The 23,507-nt window shown below is 47.8% G+C and overlaps 2 protein-coding genes across 2 annotated transcripts in view; both read right to left on the minus strand.

Annotated features, from left to right (window-relative positions):
* Positions 1-439: 439 nt before the first annotated feature.
* ddx61 (DEAD (Asp-Glu-Ala-Asp) box helicase 61) lies at positions 440-14,248 on the minus strand. Its single transcript, XM_084444206.1, has 13 exons — positions 14,128-14,248; positions 8,797-9,763; positions 8,607-8,670; positions 8,414-8,518; positions 8,174-8,303; positions 7,494-7,640; positions 6,950-7,044; positions 6,341-6,463; positions 5,822-5,950; positions 3,498-3,678; positions 2,924-3,025; positions 2,576-2,790; positions 440-2,249 (listed from the first exon to the last, which is right to left on the minus strand). The coding sequence occupies exons 2-12, from the start codon at positions 8,970-8,972 to the stop codon at positions 2,579-2,581; spliced, it is 1,464 nt and encodes a 487-aa protein (XP_084300332.1). The 5' UTR covers positions 8,973-9,763; positions 14,128-14,248; the 3' UTR covers positions 440-2,249; positions 2,576-2,578.
* Positions 14,249-15,313: 1,065 nt separating this feature from the next.
* Positions 15,314-23,507, minus strand: part of bcl3 (BCL3 transcription coactivator) — a gene marked incomplete at both ends in the record, with an annotated part of 21,895 nt that continues 13,701 nt past the window's right edge. The window contains 6 exons of the mRNA XM_084444687.1: positions 15,314-15,807; positions 15,921-16,023; positions 16,555-16,722; positions 17,572-17,649; positions 18,068-18,156; positions 19,589-19,796. Of these exons, the coding sequence (XP_084300813.1) occupies positions 15,314-15,807; positions 15,921-16,023; positions 16,555-16,722; positions 17,572-17,649; positions 18,068-18,156; positions 19,589-19,796 (1,140 nt within the window). The remainder of the gene's footprint in view (positions 15,808-15,920; positions 16,024-16,554; positions 16,723-17,571; positions 17,650-18,067; positions 18,157-19,588; positions 19,797-23,507) is intronic.

Below are 23,507 nucleotides of genomic sequence, written 5' to 3' on the forward strand. Positions count from 1 at the left end.
GCAAGTCAAAAGTAACCGGAAATAGCCAAGTGACTACAAATCTAGCCAAGATGGCGCGGTTCAATAGGCCTTCACTTTAGATTTCGATTCCTGGGGGCTTGGTCCCATGTCAAGTTAACATGCAACATTTTTTAAACGATGTGAAATAATGCGGGCATGAAATCATGCAAGCCTCGCATATTTTGCACGGGATTCTGCGATTATTGTGGTGAAAATGCAACCTTTCTAAAATAGGTGCATAATCTGCTCCTTTTGGCATTAACATGCGATGGCATAATCACGTTTTTCTTTAGCGTTTCGGGGGGAACATAGGACCCGGGGAACATAGAACCCTTTTTTGGGGGGAACATAGGACCCGTGGAACAAAGACATGTTCCCGCAGAAATGAAACATACACAAATGTCTTTAGCTACAGTGCAGAGGCAAAAAGACACAGGAGTGGAGAATCAGTTGGAGTTTATTTCTTTGGAGGCCCTGGCATTCATACACTTCACACAAAAGAAAAAAAAAACTTTGCATAACTTTCCTCAAACTAGACGGCTCAATAGATGACCAATTGGGTCACCTCTGCTGGCACATGACAAAATGTGATAGAATTTCAACTGGAAACCTTTAGAGTAGGGACAAATAAAATGGTCACAAGGTCCAGAAGGAATGTGTGTGACATACCCTTAATAATGCTGGTTCACTGTTCCACCACGTGTTCTTAAATTTACTTTGAACACGGAACAATCAGATCAATCCTGTCTCATCACTGTACTAATGACGTCTTGTTTGAGGGTCCAGGACAACGGAAACAGACTTGAGGATTAACAGAGATACTCCGGTGCCAGAGAAACCTCAGTATTGGAGAGACTAAAGACGAACATTACAATGGTCCCTATTTTCTGGGTATTTGACACTATGCTGAAGCCATTCTCTGGCAGACTAGTTTATTTGGCGCTTAAAAATAAAGGGAGGGAAAAACAGCCTCTGTTTTTTGACTCCTGATTTATGTTGAAACATGCTTTGGCAGAGGAGACTACTGCTACTAGTATTTAACCTCCACATCACCATCAGGTAATACTGAGGAGCTACAGGGAAGAAACACATCAAGTCTTTCAAAATCATGGTAAAATTTAGCTTCAGAAAAAAACTGAGTTGCTGTGCTTCTACAGATTTCCAGTAATGTCACAAATCCCTTCCCGCTTCCTCAATATGCACACTGGTAAAGGTTTTCAATAGACAACACGGGATTGAGGCAAACAAATGCACAAGAACGCCATGAATAACAGAGCTGTTGCCATGTTTCCTAAAGCCCTGTAGCACAGGCAGACCAGACTGATGCAGATCTCCAGTGGAAGCAGTGAGTGGAGGCTAGATTAAGGCACTTGAGTGATTTAACGGGAGGAAGAGTATGAGAATCGGCAGTGTCAATGCCAGAGCAGAAATGGCAGGTTTCAGCATAGATCTGAAGTACTCCAAGTCTAGACATCAATGTTTGTCATGTACATAAAAGGCCATTCTATCTGCCAGGTTCAACTATGAAGCTGTCATGGAGGTTCTGTTGCCCAAAGACTGCAGGTACCGTCTGGTGCTATATGGAGCCACAAAGCGCAAACTAATAAAAAATATTACAACTGATCAATGTTCATCATTGGATCTAACGTCACTGGTTGTGTCATTCATGTGTGACCTCCGTTCAGTTACCTTCAGGGTCATAACGTTAACACTTCACATGCCTATTGAGAAAAAAATCCTTCATTAATGTGTTTTTTTCTCTGCCCTCTGTATAGCACCATGATCGCTTTCCTCAGACGGCAAAGCAGAATTTGGTTTCTAATTTTGGTTTCTGGAATAATGCTATTATATTCTTCAGCTTTGGTTTCAGTCCGTTTCTCTTGGTACCCATCTGCTCAGGGACAAGTCCGATCGGGGGAAGGGGGCACCTGACAGGGGGAGTGGCCTCTTTCAACAGCAGAGATGTGACCGTGTGGTCCGTTACAGTGAGACGCTGGCAGCATGGCAGAGGCGGACTGACAGTTTGGTTTGGCAGTTAGGGGGATAAATACGTTGGTTCGTCAACGCCTGCTGTAAACTATGCCACTGTCATATCGACCACTGCTGTAAACTTAAAAAACTCCAAATAAAAATACAAATCTTGGGCACGTTCTGATGACTTATTTGGAGGACAAACGGAATCGATCTGAAAAAGTTGTCTGAATGTGCAGCAGAGGATGTGTGGTTGAATGCCAGACGCCTCAATTCTCCTAAAGAAAAGAAAAAGAAAAAGAAAATGCTACATTAGGATTCAACAGGGAATAAATATCACTGGCTTTTTTGCAAGTTAGACAGCATCTCCATTTGGATCTGAACACTCCTGTAAAACCTCTGCTAATCTCAATGATCAACATCTGTCAGGTACCGTTAACTCTCTCTTGCCGTTTCACCCGACTAGGTGAGTGCGAATGTGTGTGTGTGTGTGTGTGTGTGTGCGAAAAAGAGGAGTGTCTGCATTTGATACGATGAACAACCACAGCGAGTATGCCTGCTAACTATCCAACCATCCTGTGCCTTTAGAGAATGTGAGTCATACCAGTTAGGCTGCGCTGAGCTCCCTGCGCCGGTCTCCGCCGGCCTCCAGGTCCGCGTCTGGGTCCACAGAGTGGAACTCGGCCACATACAGGCTCTTGTCGATACTGCCGGGGATGGGCTTGATGTCGGTCACCAGCTGGTCCTCGATGGACTTCAGGTTCATGCGGTCGTCCGAGGTGATCAGGTTAATGGCCAGACCCAGGTGACCAAACCGCCCTTGAAGAGGAAGGAGGGAGGGATGAGCGTTGAGATAAATGTATGAAGCAACAACAAAACCACAATGCATCACAACCTGACGTTTAAAGAACACATTCAATAAAACACGCCCTCATCGCTCAGTACCACCCACCTGATCTGCCGATGCGGTGCAGGTAGGTCTCTGCATTCTTAGGGAAGTCAAAGTTGATGACCACGTTCACAGCTTGGATATCGATTCCCCTGGTGAACAGATCTGCACGAAGACAGAACAATCAATGATCAGTAGGGATGCACCGATATGAACATTTTGGCCGATACCGATAACAGATATTAACATTGCCGTCATGGCCGATAGCCGATATTTACCCATGTCGATATGTTCTGTATAAAAACACATTTCTATGATAATCAAATGTTATAAGTCAGAAAAACACATGGAAACACCGTCTCCGTTTCCAAAACATTCGGAAAAGCCGATAAATCATAGATTTACCACCTTGTTTTCCCTCAAAAACAACACACACAACAGCAGCTAGACAGAAATAATTATCTGCTGTTCACATCGGCCCTGTTTTGCACATTAGACCGTTACCGATATATTAAAAAATGACTAACATCGGCCGATACCGATATGATTGCAGATATATCGTGCATCCCTAATGATCAGTCAGCCGAGCGACGATCGCATCCATCAACTCCTCCCTGCTCCAGTCCTGTTCTCGTACCTGTGCAGACCAGGTTCCTGCACAGTCCGTTCCTGAAGTCGTGGAACACGCGGTTCCTGTACTCCTGCATCATCTTGGCGTGGATGTAGAAGCAGGAGTAGCCCAGCTGGGTGATCTTCTTGGCCAGAAGCTCCACCCTCTGGGTAGAGTTGCAGAAGATAATGGACTGGTTGATCTGGAGCTGGTGGAGAGAGAGGGGGATGAGAGGAGCCATGAGGGGGGCGCTGACAGATCGGCAGGTGGCCGGAATTGGCCGATTTTTAGCTCATCAGCCATGATCGGTCGACCGGACGATCTGTCTCATACGAGGTGCGACCGAAAAGTCCCCGGATTGTGTCGGCCACGCTCATGCCTCTATTTGAATTGAAAAAACAATGATATCCCTTTGTTGCCCTATATCTCACCACTATTCTGGTATAACATTGTTCACCTCACTCCATCGATGCTTCTGTGACAGGCTGTTTTGTAGAGTGTCGCAGGGGTATAGCTTGTCACAGTTGTGGCACTTTTCTCTACCAACTCCCAAAACTCAACAATTTTATTACAATAAAGAAAGTACACCCACCTCCGTGGAAGAGATCAAAGCCATCGTGAGTGGGGAACTAAGGGGGCTCAAAGAGGAGGACTTTGCCAAGTGCTTCCATGGGTGGCAAAAGCAGGGGACTACTTTGAGGGGGACAATGTGTAATTTCTCTGCAGATTCTGTAATAATGTTTTGAGAGTGTACTTTCTTTATTGTAATAAAATTTTTCAGTTTTGGGAGTTGGTAGACAAAAGTGCCACAACTGTGACAAGCTACTCCTGTGACACTCTACAAAACAGCCCGTCTCAGCACCGATGGAGTGTGGTGAACAATATTATACCAGAATAGTGGTGAGATATAGGGCAACAAAGGGATATCATTGTTTTTTCAATTCAAATAGAGGCATGAGTGTGGCTGACACAATCCGGGTACTGGAAATAGTTTTTCTATTTATTTAGGCTATATAAATCTTGCACCATTTCTCTCTCCAAGCCTGTTTCTAACTTGCAATAAGATGCCCAAGAAGCATTTTCGCAATTCCTAATTATGACATTGCACAATCTATCGTCTGCCCGTCACACACACACACGCACACACGAAGAGACCTGCGAGTGGAGAGAATGAAACGCTCAAAAGTCTGGTTGCCTACTAATACTACATGTTGTCTGATGTAGTTTACAGTAGGTAACTTGACTGACGCGCCCATGGAAGATTACCTCGCAAATGCATGCAGCGATTATCCAAGCTTTCACTTTCATAGTGAGAATGTCACCGTGTGGATTTTTTCCCACCGACTAATAAATCCATGACAACATCAGGATAACTGGCAACAGTCTATAATAAGAGCGCGCTTATCTTTAACCTTAGACCTTTGCCTTACGTTGAACAACACTGTTGTGTATTTGAATTTGGCGTTGTATGCCTCCACGGCCTGCCTGCAAATGCGTGATCACAGTAAGGCAAAATAAACATGACACTCGGTCCTATGCTTCATGAGAGTTTGTTAATTGCCATGTAATTTTTCAACATAGTTGACTAGGAAAATGCACCATGCCCTAAGCAAATTCCTAGTAAGTTGAAAAACTACATGGCAATAAACAAAATTTGATTCTGATTATAGGGAAGCACAGGACCGAGTGTAATGTTTATCTTGCCTTACCTTGATCGTGCATTTGCAGACAAGTCGTGGAGGTATACAACGGCAAATTGCCTCCGCAAATCCACGTTATGATGAACGGAACTCTGCTGGAATAGGCTGCTAGAATGAGCTAGCCAGCTAGCTAATGGGAACAGTAAGTCCTCGGGGGCGAGGTTAGCTGTTAACGTTAGCTAGCTAGCCACGAGAGGCTATAGCCATAACCTCCCCTTCTTTCAATTTTTTTGAGGGGGGGGGGGGGTACAAATGCACATGTTCTAAATATTGAGGGGGGCCTGCATGGCAGTTTCGGAGAATATTCAAGTTATTTAATAGTCCATGTTTTATTATGAACATACAAATGAATTTCAGTTTTCCGTTAACAGTTCTTACAAAGAACTTCAGACATGAAAAGAGATGGAATTGCTCAGCGGCCATATCCCCTAAGTAGACATGCTGGATCAGGTCCTTGCATGTCCGCCTAATCTTATCTTTAATAGTAAAAACTGATCCTAAATCAGCACTTTGAAACGCTTTGTGAAAATATGTGCCCAGGGTCTTTGGGTGCGGCATTTGATCCTTGGTGTATCAGCAGCTCGAGAAACCAGAAAACGATCTGCAGTTCCAGTAGCCTCTCTCAGTCCGCTGTGCTACATGGACACTCACCCTGGAGAAGAGGGTGTTGAGGCAGTGGACCTTCTGCCTTTCTGTCACGTAGGCGTAGTACTGGGTGATGCCCTTCAGCGTCAGCTCCTCCATCAGGTTGATCTCATAAGGCTTCTGCAGGTGCTTGGCCTGGAGTGGAGGAGGAAAACTGATTAAAAACTACACATACCACACGCTCACCGATCACAGCAGGATATGTTTGGTTGGACAGTCAGAATTATAGCCTTATTATAATAAGCCCTCGTTTATCGACTTCCTAGACTGGATTCCAAATTCTTGGTTCCATGAATTTCTTCAACTTCTGCAAATATTCTATTCCTGTTTTTCCAGCATTCTTTGTCTCTACTCCATCTCTCCCAACTTGTCCTCAAGATCCCACCTTTTTTCTTATTTTTCATACCATTTACCAATAAACTGTTTTTATTTGCCTTTTCTTATTCTGTAAAGCACGGTGTGCTACATTTGCTTGTATGAACATGTGCTATATCAATAAAACTGACTTTAATTTGACTGACTAACCATGAACTTCTGCACACTGATGGGGAAGGTGGCTGAGTAGAGCAGGATCTGACGGTTCTTCGCCAGGAAGCTGATGATTTCCTCAATCAAGACCACAAAGTCCTGAGATAGTAGCTTGTCTGCCTGGGGACGGGAAGACGTAGAGAGGGAGAGCGAGAGAGAGGAAGGTGGAAGGAGAGAGACGGAGCAATGAGTCGCGACGGTATCTACACATTGGTGTGTGTACGGAGCGTGCGCGAGCATGAGGCCGACTTTATTACCATCATCTTGGACCTATGCCCACCCTCCCATTGCTCTCGCTAAAGCACATTGTGTTGCCTCTGTGTATGAAATGCGCTATACAAATAAAGTTTGATTTGATTTGATCTTGTAAATATTATTCTGTTGTTGCTGCAAGGCTGAGGAGACGGAACCCAAGCATTTTATTCCCTTATACGTGTATGAAGGACGGAACAATAAAGAAATCTTGGATCTTGAATAGTTCACCACACACAGAGCAGGAGGTAAAACACGCAGTTCATCTATAATCTCCAACAGGGTCGAACTTCTAATCAGACACGAGTTGTGTACAGGGAGCTGGGATCCCTAAAAGGGGCATTAGAAATGTACCTCATCCATCACCATCATCTGGACTCTATCCACCTTGGCCACACCCTTCTTTATGAGGTCCAGAATCCTGCCTGGCGTGGCAATCACCACGTGAACTGAGAGGGGGGGGGGGGGGGGGAGAGTGAACAGCAAGTACGGTATGCTCATAGCACTGCACAATTAAAGGTTGTGCAATGTCACTGCATGTGCTAGAGGCATGCAGCACCCAGTGGAACAGAGTAGGGGTGAAATAAAGTACAGCAGGGAAATGAAATGCCAACAGCTTATACAGTGACCTTTTCGGGGGGAGGGGGTGCTCCCAAGTTGAGTATTCTAGGAGCACAACAGATTTTAGAAGCACTAACATAATCAGGCAATTACCGAACGATTCGGTCGGAAGACACGTACAGTTTAACCCCTGGAACTGAACCTGTACGCCCGTTTTTTACGCCAGTTACTCCAGCCCATGTTAGTCAGTGTATGTAAGCTACATCCATATCCTTAGTCATCAACAACCCCACAGCCGTCGACCTCTCCCCCCGCCAGACGCAGTAGCGGCGCTTACCTATCTCATCCAGACGCATGATGTCATCCCTCAGGTTGGTGCCTCCGGTGGTGGCCATGACCTTGACCCCGCCTAGGTGCTTGCTCACCTGGATGCTAATCTGGCTCACCTGTAAGGCCAGCTCTCTGGTAGGCACCATCACCATTGCTGGAGGGAGGTAGGAGAATGGAGGGAAGGGGAGGGAGAGAGAGAGAGTTGTGAGAGATAGAGTGGAGAGAAGTCAAGACAGAAATTTCCTAGAAAATGCACATTGAGCACACTAGAAAGACACATTTCACAAAAACAATCCGTGGGCTTAACTTAATTCAATTTCAGACAACTGGCTCATCAAAAACCCTGTCGTGCTGGTGGAACACTTCCATTAGACCAGAGTGTGCGTGGGTGAGTGGACCATAGGTCGGAGACACAGTTTCTACATCTAGCGTACTGGGACAGAATACTGCCCACACCCTGAATGTGTGCTTGAAAGTACAGCGGAGAATTCAAACAAGTTTCCTCAAAGAAACAAAAGGACTTGATTATACGCAACTACAACCTACTGTACACTCCATCATGCACAATAGATAGTGACTGTCTAGTAAGTCAAAACATGCAATATCAAAAAACATTGTATCCAGTCTAGGATATATTTCTGAGGGTCTACAAGCTAAAATAAGAGGCTTAAAGGGTTGGGGTCTCACCTTGTATGTGGTCCTTCTTCAGGTCTATCCTCTCGAGGAGGGGGATGAGGTAGGCGCCACTCTTCCCTGTGCCGTTCTTGGCTCGGGCCAGGATGTCCCTGCCTGACAGAGCAATGGGGATGCTCTCTTCCTGAACACACACACAAACACAGAGGAATATAATATGCACTGAGTTACATCTTGCCTGTGTATTAGTAGTCGGTTTAAAGGGGGCAACGCCATATCCTGGCTTGACATTACCTGTATAGGAGAGGGCTTCTCCCACCCCATCTCAAAGATGCCCATCAGCAGCTCCCGCTTCAGGCAGTAGTCCTCAAACTCGTTCCCCTTGGTCGATGTCACATCCTGGAGAGGAGGACAGGAAGGGTTAGGGGCAGACTCGCTAAGGGCAGGTGAATTCCATCCTCCGATACTTGGGTTGCGGGTGACTTACTGAAGTTCTTAATCTGGTGTCTTTCGGAGGGAGCTGCAGGCACTTCTTCCAGTCATCGCCAAACCTGGTAGGGATTCATATTCAGATGTTAAGGACAACACTCAAATGTGGGCCTGACAAGAATGGACAGGGCATTTGTTAGCGGAGGCCAAGGGAAATGGTACAAGGATGTTTCTGGATAGGATCTCACCTGATGCCCCCGCTGCCCTGGGGAATGCTACCTCCTTTCTGAGGGACACACGGCTGCTGGGCAGAGGCCAGGGGTCCTGACAGCAGGCCAGTTGGCTTTGGCTGTCCTCGGAGCTGCCCATTTGGCTTGTTCAGTCCCATGATGGACGCTGGGTTTTCAGTTCTTGCTGTAGCCATGGCGGTCAAGAGCTTTTGCTTAAGGGTCCTCCGTTACTTTATCGCTCACTGTAAAGCTCAACTGGTTTTTGTTTTTTTATTTTTCTCAATGTTTCCTTAAACCTTGTTTTCTTCAGCTGGCTCAAATGTCCACATGGAATCTCTGTGTAAAATAGTTCTAAAAATAGAATAACTAAAAACCTGTATGTTTTTAGCTTTTCTAATTTAAAGAATGTGTACACAGCTTTATGTGCAGACCTCTTAAAAAAATAGAGTCTGACTTAAGAACCCTGTCTATTTACAAGACAACTCTCCAAAAAAGGGAGAAATTAGAATTCATATGAATAAATAGATCATATATCTGTTCAAAACATATACACTTGTGTGATGGTTTTCTCTTACTTCAAAAAATCAATTGAGTTGAATCTTATCAAGTACGTAATTCTGAAGTAGTCTTATTCTTGCTGAGTGCAGCTTCTGCAGCCTTTCTTTTATATTTTCTTTCTTCAGACTGGTGAGCTTTGTTCTTAGATTGAGGCAATCCTTAATGTTTTAACTTTCAGAGTCTGGCTAAGTGCTCTTATAGTCTCTTCACATTCAAATAGGCCTGTAGCAAAAATGGTCGTCGGAGATCACTCGCATGAACTATTCCACTGGTTCTTTATGTTTAGAGTCCTTCAGCTTTGACTGATGCTCACAAATAGCTCTTGGCAAAGAGGAAAAAATGAAAATGGTTCAGATTCTGCTGCTCTGTTTTGTCCTCTTTCGGCTCTTCTGACTTCTGTGGTAGACGTGGTACTTTGAAACATGACCTGTCAGAAAGAAAGCACCAGAACAGTCACATTACTGGGAGAAAGCCAACGAGCCCCACAAACCTAACACGTGAAGATGGTTAGCTAACGTAGCAAAACAAAAAAAGTCGCCTAGTAAGATAACGTTAACTTACAGCTCACATGCTTTACGTGTCCTTTATATAGCTGGCTAATGGTTGATAGCACGCTGGCTGTATCTCGTCCAACTAGACAGCTCTGGGATGTTTTTATACGGACACAGTAACGTTAACGTATCCCACCGGTTGCTTGAGACGGTCAACAAGCAGGCTAACTGTGAAACAAGCAGGCTAACTGTGAAACAAGCAGGCCAACTGTGAGCTATGACTAGCTAACCCACTAAACAAGCAGGCTAACTGTGAGCTATGACTAGCTAACCCACTAAACAAGCAGGCTAACTGTGAGCCATGTCTAGATAACCCACTAAACAAGCAGGCTAACTGTGAGCTATGACTAGCTAACCCACTAAACAAGCAGGCTAACTGTGAGCTATGACTAGCTAACCGACTCAACAAGCAGGCTAACTGTGAGCTATGTCTAGCTAACCCACTAAACAAGCAGGCTAACTGTGAGCTATGTCTAGCTAACCCACTAAACAAGCAGGCTAACTGTTAGCCATGTCTACCTAACCCACTAAACAAGCAGGCTAACTGTTAGCCATGTCTAGCTAACCCACTAAACAAGCAGGCTAACTGTGAGCTATGTCTAGCTAACCCACTAAACAAGCAGGCTAACTGTGAGCCATGTCTAGCTAACCCACTAAACAAGCAGGCTAACTGAGCAATTACTAGCTAACCCACTAAACAAGCAGGCTAACTGTGAGCTATGTCTAGCTAACCCACTAAACAAGCAGGCTAACTGAGCTATGTCTAGCTAACCCACTAAACAAGCAGGCTAACTGTGAGCCATGTCTAGCTAACCCACTCAACAAGCAGGCTAACTGTGAGCCATGACTAGCTAACCCACTAAACAAGCAGGCTAACTGTGAGCCATGTCTAGCTAACCGACTCAACAAGCAGGCTAACTGTGAGCCATGTCTAGCTAACCCACTAAACAAGCAGGCTAACTGTGAGCCATGTCTAGCTAACCCACTAAACAAGCAGGCTAACTGTGAGCCATGTCTAGCTAACCCACTCAACAAGCAGGCTAACTGTGAGCCATGTCTAGCTAACCCACTCAACAAGCAGGCTAACTGTGAGCTATGACTAGCTAACCCACTAAACAAGCAGGCTAACTGTGAGCCATGTCTAGCTAACCCACTAAACAAGCAGGCTAACTGTGAGCTATGTCTAGCTAACCCACTAAACAAGCAGGCTAACTGTGAGCCATGTCTAGCTAACCCACTAAACAAGCAGGCTAACTGTGAGCCATGTCTAGCTAACCCACTAAACAAGCAGGCTAACTGTGAGCCATGACTAGCTAACCCACTAAACAAGCAGGCTAACTGTGAGCCATGTCTAGCTAACCGACTCAACAAGCAGGCTAACTGTGAGCCATGTCTAGCTAACCCACTAAACAAGCAGGCTAACTGTGAGCCATGTCTAGCTAACCGACTCAACAAGCAGGCTAACTGTGAGCCATGTCTAGCTAACCCACTAAACAAGCAGGCTAACTGTGAGCTATGTCTAGCTAACCCACTAAACAAGCAGGCTAACTGTGAGCCATGTCTAGATAACCCACTAAACAAGCAGGCTAACTGTGAGCCATGTCTAGTTAACCCACTAAACAAGCAGGCTAACTGTGAGCTATGACTAGCTAACCCACTAAACAAGCAGGCTAACTGTGAGCTATGACTAGCTAACCCACTAAACAAGCAGGCTAACTGTGAGCTATGTCTAGCTAACCCACTAAACAAGCAGGCTAACTGTGAGCTATGACTAGCTAACCCACTAAACAAGCAGGCTAACTGTGAGCCATGTCTAGCTAACCCACTAAACAAGCAGGCTAACTGTGAGCCATGTCTAGCTAACCCACTAAACAAGCAGGCTAACTGTGAGCCATGTCTAGCTAACCCACTAAACAAGCAGGCTAACTGTGAGCTATGTCTAGCTAACCCACTAAACAAGCAGGCTAACTGAGCTATGTCTAGCTAACCCACTAAACAAGCAGGCTAACTGTGAGCCATGTCTAGCTAACCCACTAAACAAGCAGGCTAACTGTGAGCCATGACTAGCTAACCCACTAAACAAGCAGGCTAACTGTGAGCCATGTCTAGCTAACCGACTCAACAAGCAGGCTAACTGTGAGCCATGTCTAGCTAACCCACTAAACAAGCAGGCTAACTGTGAGCCATGTCTAGCTAACCCACTCAACAAGCAGGCTAACTGTGAGCCATGTCTAGCTAACCCACTCAACAAGCAGGCTAACTGTGAGCTATGACTAGCTAACCCACTAAACAAGCAGGCTAACTGTGAGCCATGTCTAGCTAACCCACTAAACAAGCAGGCTAACTGTGAGCTATGTCTAGCTAACCCACTCAACAAGCAGGCTAACTGTGAGCCATGTCTAGCTAACCCACTAAACAAGCAGGCTAACTGTGAGCCATGTCTAGCTAACCCACTAAACAAGCAGGCTAACTGTGAGCCATGACTAGCTAACCCACTAAACAAGCAGGCTAACTGTGAGCCATGTCTAGCTAACCGACTCAACAAGCAGGCTAACTGAGCCATGTCTAGCTAACCCACTAAACAAGCAGGCTAACTGTGAGCCATGTCTAGCTAACCGACTCAACAAGCATGCTAACTGTGAGCCATGTCTAGCTAACCCACTAAACAAGCAGGCTAACTGTGAGCTATGTCTAGCTAACCCACTAAACAAGCAGGCTAACTGTGAGCCATGTCTAGCTAACCCACTAAACAAGCAGGCTAACTGTGAGCTATGTCTAGCTAACCCACTAAACAAGCAGGCTAACTGTGAGCTATGTCTAGCTAACCCACTAAACAAGCAGGCTAACTGTGAGCTATGACTAGCTAACCCACTAAACAAGCAGGCTAACTGTGAGCCATGTCTAGCTAACCCACTAAACAAGCAGGCTAACTGTGAGCTATGTCTAGCTAACCCACTCAACAAGCAGGCTAACTGTGAGCTATGTCTAGCTAACCCACTAAACAAGCAAGCTAACTGTGAGCTATGACTAGCTAACCCACTAAACAAGCAGGCTAACTGTGAGCTATGTCTAGCTAACCCACTCAACAAGCAGGCTAACTGTGAGCCATGTCTAGCTAACCCACTAAACAAGCAGGCTAACTGTGAGCTATGTCTAGCTAACCTGTCTAGCTAGTTAACAAGCAGGCTAACTGTGAGCCATGTCTAGCTAACCCACTCAACAAGCAGGCTAACTGTGAGCCATGTCTAGATAACCCACTAAACAAGCAGGCTAACTGTGAGCTATGTCTAGCTAACCCACTCAACAAGCTAGGTCACATTAGCTAAGCTAGCTGGTTAACATTATTAGCTATGAACATGGCATTGATTGTAGAGTACCCCTAATGTTACGTAGAAGGTTGTATCATTAACTTCACGCAGCAAACTTCAGTACTAACTTTTGTAACGTGAACACATGTGGTTGGTTTCTAACACACGTTAGTGAGTAGTTAGTTAGTCTAGTTAGTTAGTCTAGTTAGTCAGTCTAGTTAGTGAGTCTAGTTAGTGAGTCTAGTTAGTGAGTCTAGTTAGTGAGTGTAGTTAGTGAGTGTAGTTAGTGAGTGTAGTTAGAGTCTAGTTAGTGAGTGTAGTTAGTGAGTTAGTCTAGTTAGTGAGTCTAGTTAGTGTCTAGTTAGTGAGTCTAGTTAGTGAGTCTAGTGAGTCTAGTTAGTGAGTGTAGTTAGTGAGTGTAGTTAGTGAGTCTAGTTAGTTAGTGAGTCTAGTTAGTGAGTCTAGTTAGTGAGTGTAGTTAGTGAGTCTAGTTAGTGAGTGTAGTTAGTGAGTGAGTCTAGTTAGTGAGTCTAGTTAGTGAGTCTAGTTAGTGAGTCTAGTGAGTCTAGTTAGTGAGTCACGTTAGTGAGTCTAGTTAGTGAGCACTAGCTCTCCACGCCACTACCACCTGGCTCTGCTAGCATGCTAACGTTAGCCAATTAACTACCACGTCCCATAGAAACCTACTATCGGTAGTTACACGTTAGTGCTCGCTAACAACGTTCAAACACAGTAGACTCACGTTTCTTGACAAGAGTTATCGAGCCTGCTAGCAGTGAAAGAGTCAAATAGCCAGCCAGCTACAGTAGCTAGCATAGCATAACATGTTAGCATGCTAACGTTACTCGAGCCAATTCAATAAAACACTGCGTTTGTGAGACGAAGTTCAATCGATTGTTTGAATTTTCCTTCAGTCGTAAATAAAACGTTACCTTTCGGTACGTTCATTGAAAGTCTTCTCTCGTTTACTTGGGTCGATCGAAGCAAAAATGTTCGTATTTTTTACTTCACTTTGTTTCCCTGGATATTCACCGACTTGTCACTCTTTTGTCTCTTTCTCTCAGAAAAATTGACAATTCAAGATGGCCGCTCGGTTTAGAGGGCTGCTCCTGAACCTGCTTCCTATTGGTCCTTCAGCTGGTGCACGAATCAGCCAATCACAGAACCACGTTCAAATAACAATTTAAAAGTGTTATATTACAGAGCACTGGTTCAACGTTTGGTAGAAAAAATATTTATTCCTGTACACACCACTACTTCATAGAGCTACTACTACTGTACATCACACTCAAGTTTACAAGAAATAAACCAATTCACTTGTCAGGGGTCCAGTAGACATAGTAGCTAAAATCATTGCAGATCGTTTGGGCTTGCTTACACAAACACATGCGCGCACACACACACACACACACACACACTTACATTCAATAAACTGTGCAAAATGTCATCTTTGAAAGTCAAAGTTATCTACAAATCAATTTGCACCTAAACCATTAATGCATCATCAGCTATTTTGTAAACCTCAGAAACATCCGTTTCAGCATGGTAGGAGTAGGAGTCGGTAGGTGGGGGTAGGACTCGGTAGGTGGGGGTAGGTGTCGGTAGGTGGGGGTAGGAGTCGGTAGGTGGGGGTAGGACTCGGTAGGTGGGGGTAGGAGTCGGTAGGTGGGGGTAGGAGTCAGTAGGTGGGGGTAGGAGTCAGTAGGTGGGGGTAGGAGTCGGTAGGTGGGGGTAGGACTCGGTAGGTGGGGATAGGAGTCGGTAGGTGGGGGTAGGAGTCGGTAGGTGGGGGTAGGAGTCGGTAGGTGGGGGTAGGACTCGGTAGGTGGGGGTAGGAGTCGGTAGGTGGGGGTAGGAGTCGGTAGGTGGGGGTAGGAGTCGGTAGGTGGGGGTAGGACTCGGTAGGTGGGGGTAGGACTCGGTAGGTGGGGGTAGGAGTCGGTAGGTGGGGGTAGGACTCGGTAGGTGGGGGTAGGACTCGGTAGGTGGGGGTAGGAGTCGGTAGGTGGGGGTAGAAGTCGGTAGGTGGGGATCTTCTACTCAGGTGATCATGCTGTTCCCCCACTACAGTGCATGTCCTCTCAGGGAACGCTTAGCGGCACAAAGCGTCATCAACTGTCAACTTTGCCCCACGCTGCTAACACTCATGGTGGAGATATCTGATTGGTCGCTGCCCCGGCTCAAGGGCCGCAGTTCGCGAGTGGTCATCTGGGAGGGGGGGTGGATGCTGACTTGGTGAGGGAGCAGGATGTAGGGCGCGTCGGGGTAGCGGGGGCCTGGTGGACCAGGGGTGTAGTAGGTCAGGGGACCTGGCATCAGGACCCCCAGGGAAGAGTCCGCCAGGGGGGACTGGTGCAACGCCGGGAGGTAGAGTGGCAGCGGGAAGGCCCTTCCCTGGGACAGGAGGTCAGCTACCGCCACGCTGGAGCCCAGCCTCACTGGCTCTCTCTCCTGGGCCCCCATTGGGGACTGGCGACCTGATAAGCTGTCCGTCGATTGGCTGTGAGGAGAGGAAGTGGGAGGCGCCCTGGGAGACTGGGATGCACTGTGGTGGGAGAGAAGGGGCGTGGTCGACCGTGAGCGTCCCAGACTGTAGTTAGGAGACACGGAACCTAGAGGAGGAGGAGGAGTGAAAGAATGAGCTTACCTGTAGCTAGAAGCGTGTGTGTGTGTGTGTGTGTGTGTGTGTGTGTGTGTGTGTGTGTGCTGGTGTGTATGGTCTCACCATTTACTCTGTGGGGTGTGCTTGTCTGAGGTGAGGCAGATGCACTCTGCTGCTCCTGAGTCTTGGCTTGCTTTGGGCCCTTTCCTCGCAACACATCTGTGACCTGGTGAAGATGAAAATAAAGATTGTGAACACACAGCGAGAAGAGAGGAGGCAGAGGACACATTCACTAACAAAATGTTTGTGTCCTTGTTTGTGTGTCGCTGGGTTATTCATCAATGTCCTATGTACTGTATACTACTAGTAAAGCATGAATCCTACAAAGTCATGAATCAGACAGAAGTTATGTGATATTGAAACTAACCACTAGAGGGCAGGATTAGCTTAGTGATGTTCAATTCTATCTGTGGCCTACCAACTCTTATGTCTCCTGACTCAACCTCCTCCCCAACACACACACATGCACACACACATACCCCATTGTTGAGGTCTAGTCTTGTATATCGAGCATCAACTGAAAATTACTTGTTTCCTTGTCTTGTTTCCTGGTAACATGTTTTCTTCCTATCTTCCTCCCCTTCTCCCTCCATCCTGATCTCTCTTCCTTTCTCTCTCTCTCCCCCCCCCCCTCTCTCTCTCTCTCTCTCCCTCCCTCACTCCCCTCTCTCTCTCTCTCTCTCTCTCTCTCTCTCACCCTCTTGTTCCTGGCCACCATGACGGGGGTGTCGTTGTGGTAGTTCTTCAGGCTGCTGTCCGCTCCGCTCTTCAGCAGGAGACGGACCGTGTCCACCTGGCCCCGCCCACAGGCGCCGTGCAGCGCCGTGTTCCCGCTGTAGGACTGGCCGTTCACATCACACAAGTTCTGAGAGGGGGAGGAGAGGGAGAGACCGGACGGGGGAAAACACATATTACCGAACGGGCCGACCAGGCCCAGGGGCCTCAGAGCTCAGGGGGCCCTTTGCATTTCTTGTCGCATAGTCAAAAGGCTTAGTCATTCATTCAATAACAGAGCGTCAATCCTCAAATCCTGCTGAAAAACAGAAGCAATAGCCTAAACATTCACTTTGAAGACGTTACAAGAAAGAAACCATCATGATACATGTAGTTTTTAAGTGAGTTAGTACTTTAGAGGGGCTGAGTACCCCGTGCAATACGGGCTCTTCAACTCTTTTGGGGAGAAATCCAAAAAGTAAGTCCTCCCCACAGAGTTGAGGTCGCTCGAGTCAAAACCGAGCTGAATAAAGCTGCTTTTATTGTGAGTTTTCTCAAATCATTTGCAAATTGGTTGCCGTCCCATTGGGAAAATTCGACAATGTGATAAATGAAATGGGTGGGGGGGCCCTTTACGTGTCTGGGCCCAGGGGCCCGTCATTTCAGAATCTGTGTATGGAAGGGGGGGGGGGGTGATGATGTTGGAAGGGGGGGGGGGCGGGTGATGATGTTGATGGTGATGATGTTGATTTAAAGAGAGAGAGAGCAGGTTCAAGGGTCATGAGTGTATACGACGACTGCAATAAAACAGAAGATGACATCTTTTTACTACATGTCCATTTCTTGTAAATCAGCTTCTGTTCACCAGAAAGGAAAAGGAAACTTAAAAAAAACAGGGTGGAGCAAAGGCAAGATAACTTTTTTCTTTTAATAAGCTTACGATAGCTGAGTCAAACACTCACACACACACACACACACACATTCTAAGGTAGCCATATACCTCAATAAGGAAGTGAACCATGTCAGCGTTGCTGCTCTCCACGGCATGCATGAGAGGACTCTGACCGCTCTTGACGTCCTGCCGACAGAGAGCAGCGTGAGTAACCAGCCGGAACACAGGAGCAGAAACAGAAAGGCCTTTGTCCTGACAAACAGCAGAGCAGCTTGCTCCATCGTCTCGTTGAGAGGGGTCAGGGAAGAATTTGTACAGCTCACTTTTCTGGCCCCTGGGTGAAACTGTTTTTTTTGCTTCCCTCTGGAATATGTAGGGGTGGGACCTATGCCCCCCCTCCCATTGCTCTCTGTAAAGCGCATTCTGTTGCCTCTGTGTATGAAATGCGCTATACAAATAAAGCTTTGATTGATTGATTGATTGATTGATTGATTGATTGATTGATTGATTGATTGAGCAGAGCAGAGCAGAGCAGAGCAGAGCAGAGCGGATGCATTACTGGGAGAGCGCGTGGTACACTGAGAGGGGCAGTTCAGTGACTGACCATAGCGTTTATGTCAGCGCCGGCGTCCAGCAGGAGTCTGGCCAGCTCCTTGTGGCCTCCCTGGACGGCCAGGTGGAGAGGGGTCAGACCTGGGCAGAGAGGAGGAGAGGAGAGGGGGAGAGGGGTCAGACCTGGGCAGAGAGGAGGAGAGGAGAGGGGGAGAGGGATCAGACCTGGGCAGAGAGGAGGAGAAGAGAGGGGGAGAGGGGTCAGACCTGGGCAGAGAGGGGGAGAGGAGAGGGGTCAGACCTGGGGAGAGGGGTCAGACCTGGGCAGAGAGGAGGAGAGGAGAGGGGGAGAGGGGTCAGACCTGGGCAGAGAGGGGGAGAGGGGTCAGACCTGGGCAGAGAGGAGGAGAAGAGAGGGGTCAGACCTGGGCAGAGAGGGGGAGAAGAGAGGGGTCAGACCTGGGCAGAGAGGGGGAGAGGAGAGGGGAAGAGGGGTCAGACCTGGGCAGAGAGGGGGAGAGGAGAGGGGGAGAGGGGTCAGACCTGGGCAGAGAGGAGGAGAGGAGAGGGGGAGAGGGGTCAGACCTGGGCAGAGAGGAGGAGAGGAGAGGGGTCAGACCTGGGCAGAGAGGGGGAGAGGAGAGGGGGAGGGGCGGGAGAGGAGGATGCAGCGCACTGACTCCTCACATAGCAAACACACACACACACACACACACAGGTGCACACTCACACATACTGCACACACACAAACACACACACACACACACACACACACACACACAGGTGCACACTCACACACATGCTGCACACACACACGCACACACACACACGCACACACACACACACACACACACACACACACACACTCACACACAGGTGCACACTCACACACATACTGCACACAAACACACACACACAATAGTATCACTAGCAGACACGCACACGCAAACACACACACTGATCCCACGCCCACTGAAACACACACAGACACAGTCTCGGCCCAGGAGGGAGAGCTGGAGTGTGTTTCTAGGGGCTTTCTGTGTCTGAAGCCTGGGGGAAAACATGGCGCCGTGCTCAGACATGTCACACCGACACGGCAGCCGAGGTGGGAGGAAATGCCCTCTCCCCCTCTCACAGCCCCTCCCAGACACCCACAACATGAGTCACACACCCAGGACTCAACGTGATAGTCAGCTCTTATTGTGTATCCAAAATATTGTGATGATTACGTCTGTGGGAATTCTCATGAGAATATTAGCTACGGGGGGGAGGGGATTTATTGACATTTGGGATAAACATTACCAGCTCAGTGGCTTTGTGGTTAGAGTGTCCGCCCTGAGACTGGGAGGTCGTGAGTTCGATCCCCTGGTACCCATTGCCTTCCTGCTTGGCACTCAGCATCAAGGGTTGGAGTTGGGGGGCTACATCACCAAATGATTCCCGAGCGCGTCGCCGCTGCTGCTCACCGCTCCCCCAGGGGATGATGGGTCAAACGCGGAGAACGAATGTCACACACTCAGGTGTGTGACAATCAGTGGGACTTGAAAGCGTGCGGGGGGGGGTGGAGACTCACCCTCAAAGTTCCTGATCTCCAGGTAGGGGGCGGGCGAGGGCGAGGCCAGGGAGAGGACCACGGAGAGGCAGGCCAGCTGGCCGTACTCGCAGCACAGGTGGAGCGCCGTCTGACCGTTCCGGTCCAGGGTCCCGCAGTCCGCCCCCGCCTGCAGCAGCGCCGCCACCAGGGGGGGCTGGCCCGTGATCACCGCCAGGTGCAGCGGGGTCTGAGAGAGAGAGAGACGGAGAGAGAGACAGATGGAGAGAGAGAGAGAGAAAGAGAGAGACATGGGTAAGACAGCATCACATTTTCAAGCTGAAGCACTCAAAGGTGCTACGCGGCAGGGAGGAAGGAAGGAAGGAAGGAGTGGGTGGCGGAAGAGAGCAGCGTTTTATTCCTGGTAGCAGTATCCCTTCATCCCTCCATCTTCTCTGACTGGTTCTGCAGGTCAAAGGTCAGTGGCGCAGCAAACCCCCATCGGCCCAGAGGCCCTCGCCGGGTCAGTATTTGACATTGCACAGTCAGTAAACAAACACACACACACACACACACACACACACACACACACACACACACTGGCACATACACGTGCACACACACATACATGCACATACATGCACACCTCAATGTAAACTGCACATACACAACTGAAGAAAATACACACTATCGTGCTTTAAACACATCTCAAAGTGATATAAAAAGAGTTGTGTCTAGACGACCCTGAAGTGGACAGACAGGTGAGGTGAGCGTGTGGATGAGGGCAGCATGTGATCTGGGAGGAAGCTCAACCTGTTCTGAAAAGCCAGGTGATTTCACACGCGTGCTCTGCTCAGCAGGGGGTTGCCAGTTCAAATCCCTCGGGGGTTTCCTGAAAGCCCTTGAGCAATTTTGTCTCTTCCACTGTGATCGAGGCTGATTCACTGGTGCGTAAGATCCTCTTGATAACAATGTTAACTTAAGCATTCGTCCGGTGTGTGCGAAACAACTAGATTAAACAATACAGACGAGATTACACTGAGAACATGTTAAAACAGTTATATTAGCTTGGTTATGGGGAAACTGAATTTCTCTCTCGGTCCGAAATATAGCCAACTGATGTTCATGGGCTTTTGTAGAATTGCTCAAAAAGTGGTCGATCACTGTGTGTTTGTGTGTGTGTGTGTGTGTGTGTGTGTGTGTGTGTGTGTGTGTGTGTGTGTGTGTATTCCAGTAAGGAGCACCAGCCGAGAAGCGGTGCAATAGAGGGAGATACCCGGGTGGAATTCCTCCCCTGTCTCAAAGCCAAAGGCCCTCCCTTCCTGAGAGAGCACTCCTACTTCCCTGAACCTTTTTGACTCACACACACGCGCAAACACACACGCAAGAATTCACATAAATACATAGTGCTAATAGAGCACCCACACAAACACACACAATACACCGGCACACTCAAACATACAGTATGGAGGAGCAGCACACAAAGCTACTGTGTGTCCGACTCAATGTGACGTGACGTGCTTACTACCCTCAGCAGAGCCTCGTAACAAGTGCACCCTGCTCAGCCTCGTAACAAGCGCACCCTGCTCAGCCTCGTAACAAGTGCACCCTGCTCAGCCTCGTAACAAGCGCACCCTGCTCAGCCTCGTAACAAGCGCACCCTGCTCAGCCTCGTAACAAGCGCACCCTGCTCAGCCTCGTAACAAGCGCACCCTGCTCAGCCTCGTAACAAGTGCACCCTGCTCAGTCTTCATGAAGTAGCTACGGAAGTAACTATCAAGAAGTCAGAGTTACAGTCAAACCCTAATTAAAAGGTCTGTGCCAAGCAAAGGCTTTTATGGTCGTCCGAGTAACACTCCAAAGTTCACAGTGTAGTACGGGCTTCCTGTAAACCATTCCGCCATGACTGAGCACCAAAAAACAGCACAGATAAGAGAGGGTGAGAGGGAGGGTGGGAAGGTATGTGGGGGGGTATGGGTGAAGGCCAAGGAGAGGATGAGCCGGAAACGATAGAACGAGGGAGGTGGAGAGGGGAGGCGAGAGGAAAGCTGGGATACAAGAGGGAAAATCCCTTCGCTCTCCCCGGCTGTCGGCGCACACACACAAGCATTCCTGCCAAACGTGCGGGTCGACGGGGAGAAGACTGTGTGAGGAAAAGCTCTGAACCGTGGGCCAGACAAATATAAGGATAGAAGATAAAGTGTGTGGGGGGTAGAATGTGTGCAGACACTGAGGATCCACAGTGTCTCAGCCGTGCAACCGGAACTGCTAGAGCCTGCCGTTCCAAGTGTCAATTAAAAACAAACTCTTTTTTTTAAAGATCTTCGTTAGATGTTTCATTAGTCAACTGAGACCATTGCGATGGAATGAACTGCACTCTAAATCCAATGCTGAGATAATATCTTTCAGAGTGAGAGGACAGAGAGAGAAAGAGAGAGAACGGAGGGAGGTAGAGAGGAGATAAACGATCAAAACAAGAGCATACAACATACAACAACTAACAAACCAGCAATGCTTTCCAAATACAAATCAAACAAAATGACCGCTTAAAGCAAATATTTATTGGCTACACTAGGATTAAGCAACAAAAACATGAAGCAATGCATATATCTATTGAATATTTTATGAGAAAGAGGAAGAGAGAGAGAGACAGAGAAGGAGAGAGAGAGAGGAGAGAGAGAGATTGTCATGCTAGGGAAAGTCCCTGAATCTACCCTCTGAACCTCAGTCGAAAAGGTATGTTGAAAAAACAGCCCAGAGCGAGAGGGGAGAGTCATGTGACTTCTCGGAACGAGGATACTAAAGCACAGACACACACACACACACTAACACACAGACACGCACACACAACAAACTGTAAAAGTCACAATTACACTGCATGCCACTGGCTCACACATACAGTATGATCACACTCACGTACACACGCACACAGGGCTGAAAATTAACACCTGCCACCGGCCAAATGCAGGTAACATTTCCAATTGGCGACTAGATTTCGGAAGCCGTGATCCAAAAAGTAAATTTTCCCCCCTGCACGCACACATATAACTGTATGCACACACGGACAAACCAACAGCGATTTTAATTCTTCATCACTCTACCAACCCTAATCCTGCAGCACATTAGTCACACAGACAGAGGGTGTCCTGGAAAGAGTAGTGGATGTATGTGTTTGGCGGTATGTTTAGCAGTAGAGACAGGGTCACTGTGTGTGTCTGTGTGTGTGTGTGTGTGTGTGTGTGTGTGTGTGTGTGTGTGTGTGTTATCACTAGTAGTAGAAGCAGGGTCTGTGTGGGAGGATAAAACAGCTGTTTCAGACTAGCAGATAGTAACTATAGCAGCCTGTGGTGACTATGAAGCACATGCAGCAAACTGTGTCATACAAGACGCCTGCCAGGCAACGGCAGCCCGTCCAGATATGAGGCAACGTGCTGTCATTGTCTCTAGTCAGTGCATGTCATCCACAGGAATATCCTGTGCAATTTCTCATTGATGTTGTGAAATATTTTGTTGAATTCATCTCGGTGAGATATTGGGAATTTCGGCATTGCCAGGCGACGCCCCAGGGGTTCCCAGAACCGTCCGCTCAAGTCTCATCGCCTCGCCGCTCTGCCAGAAAAAGCCTCGCAGACTTGAGTTTCTTTGCGAGACAAAAGCTCCTTGTGCTAAATGTCGAAACCGCACTCTCTAGTAGGCAAACTGTTGCGTCAAACGGCCCCGTCTGAAAAGCCTGTTCAGAAATCTCCCCTCGACGGTTCGCATGGCACCGCTTTGACGTCTGCTTCGTTACCGCCGCGCGCTGCAGCTGAACGCAGACCGGATATATATCAGAAACGTACTAACTACTCGCCTCGGCCCCAGCCTCGCCCTCAGCCTCGCCCTCAGCCTCGGCGGTGGTGAGGAAGCACAACAAAACAGAGCGGTGTCGCACCAGCGTTATTTCTGGTAAGTGCGTGGCGCG

This window comes from Borostomias antarcticus (genome assembly GCF_949987555.1).
Source record: "Borostomias antarcticus genome assembly, chromosome: 10".
Classification (NCBI taxonomy): Eukaryota; Metazoa; Chordata; class Actinopteri; order Stomiiformes; family Stomiidae; genus Borostomias; species Borostomias antarcticus.

Bases quoted from the DNA above. Each gene is read 5' to 3' on its own strand.
- ddx61 (XM_084444206.1), bottom strand. From the start codon at position 8,972: ATGGCTACAGCAAGAACTGAAAACCCAGCGTCCATCATGGGACTGAAC. The intron at 8,519-8,606 runs GTAAGTCACCCG...CCTCCTCTCCAG, and splicing joins ACACCAGATTAAGAACTTCA to GATGTGACATCGACCAAGGG. The intron at 3,679-5,821 runs GTGAGTGTCCAT...TCTCTCCACCAG, and splicing joins TCAACACCCTCTTCTCCAGG to CTCCAGATCAACCAGTCCAT.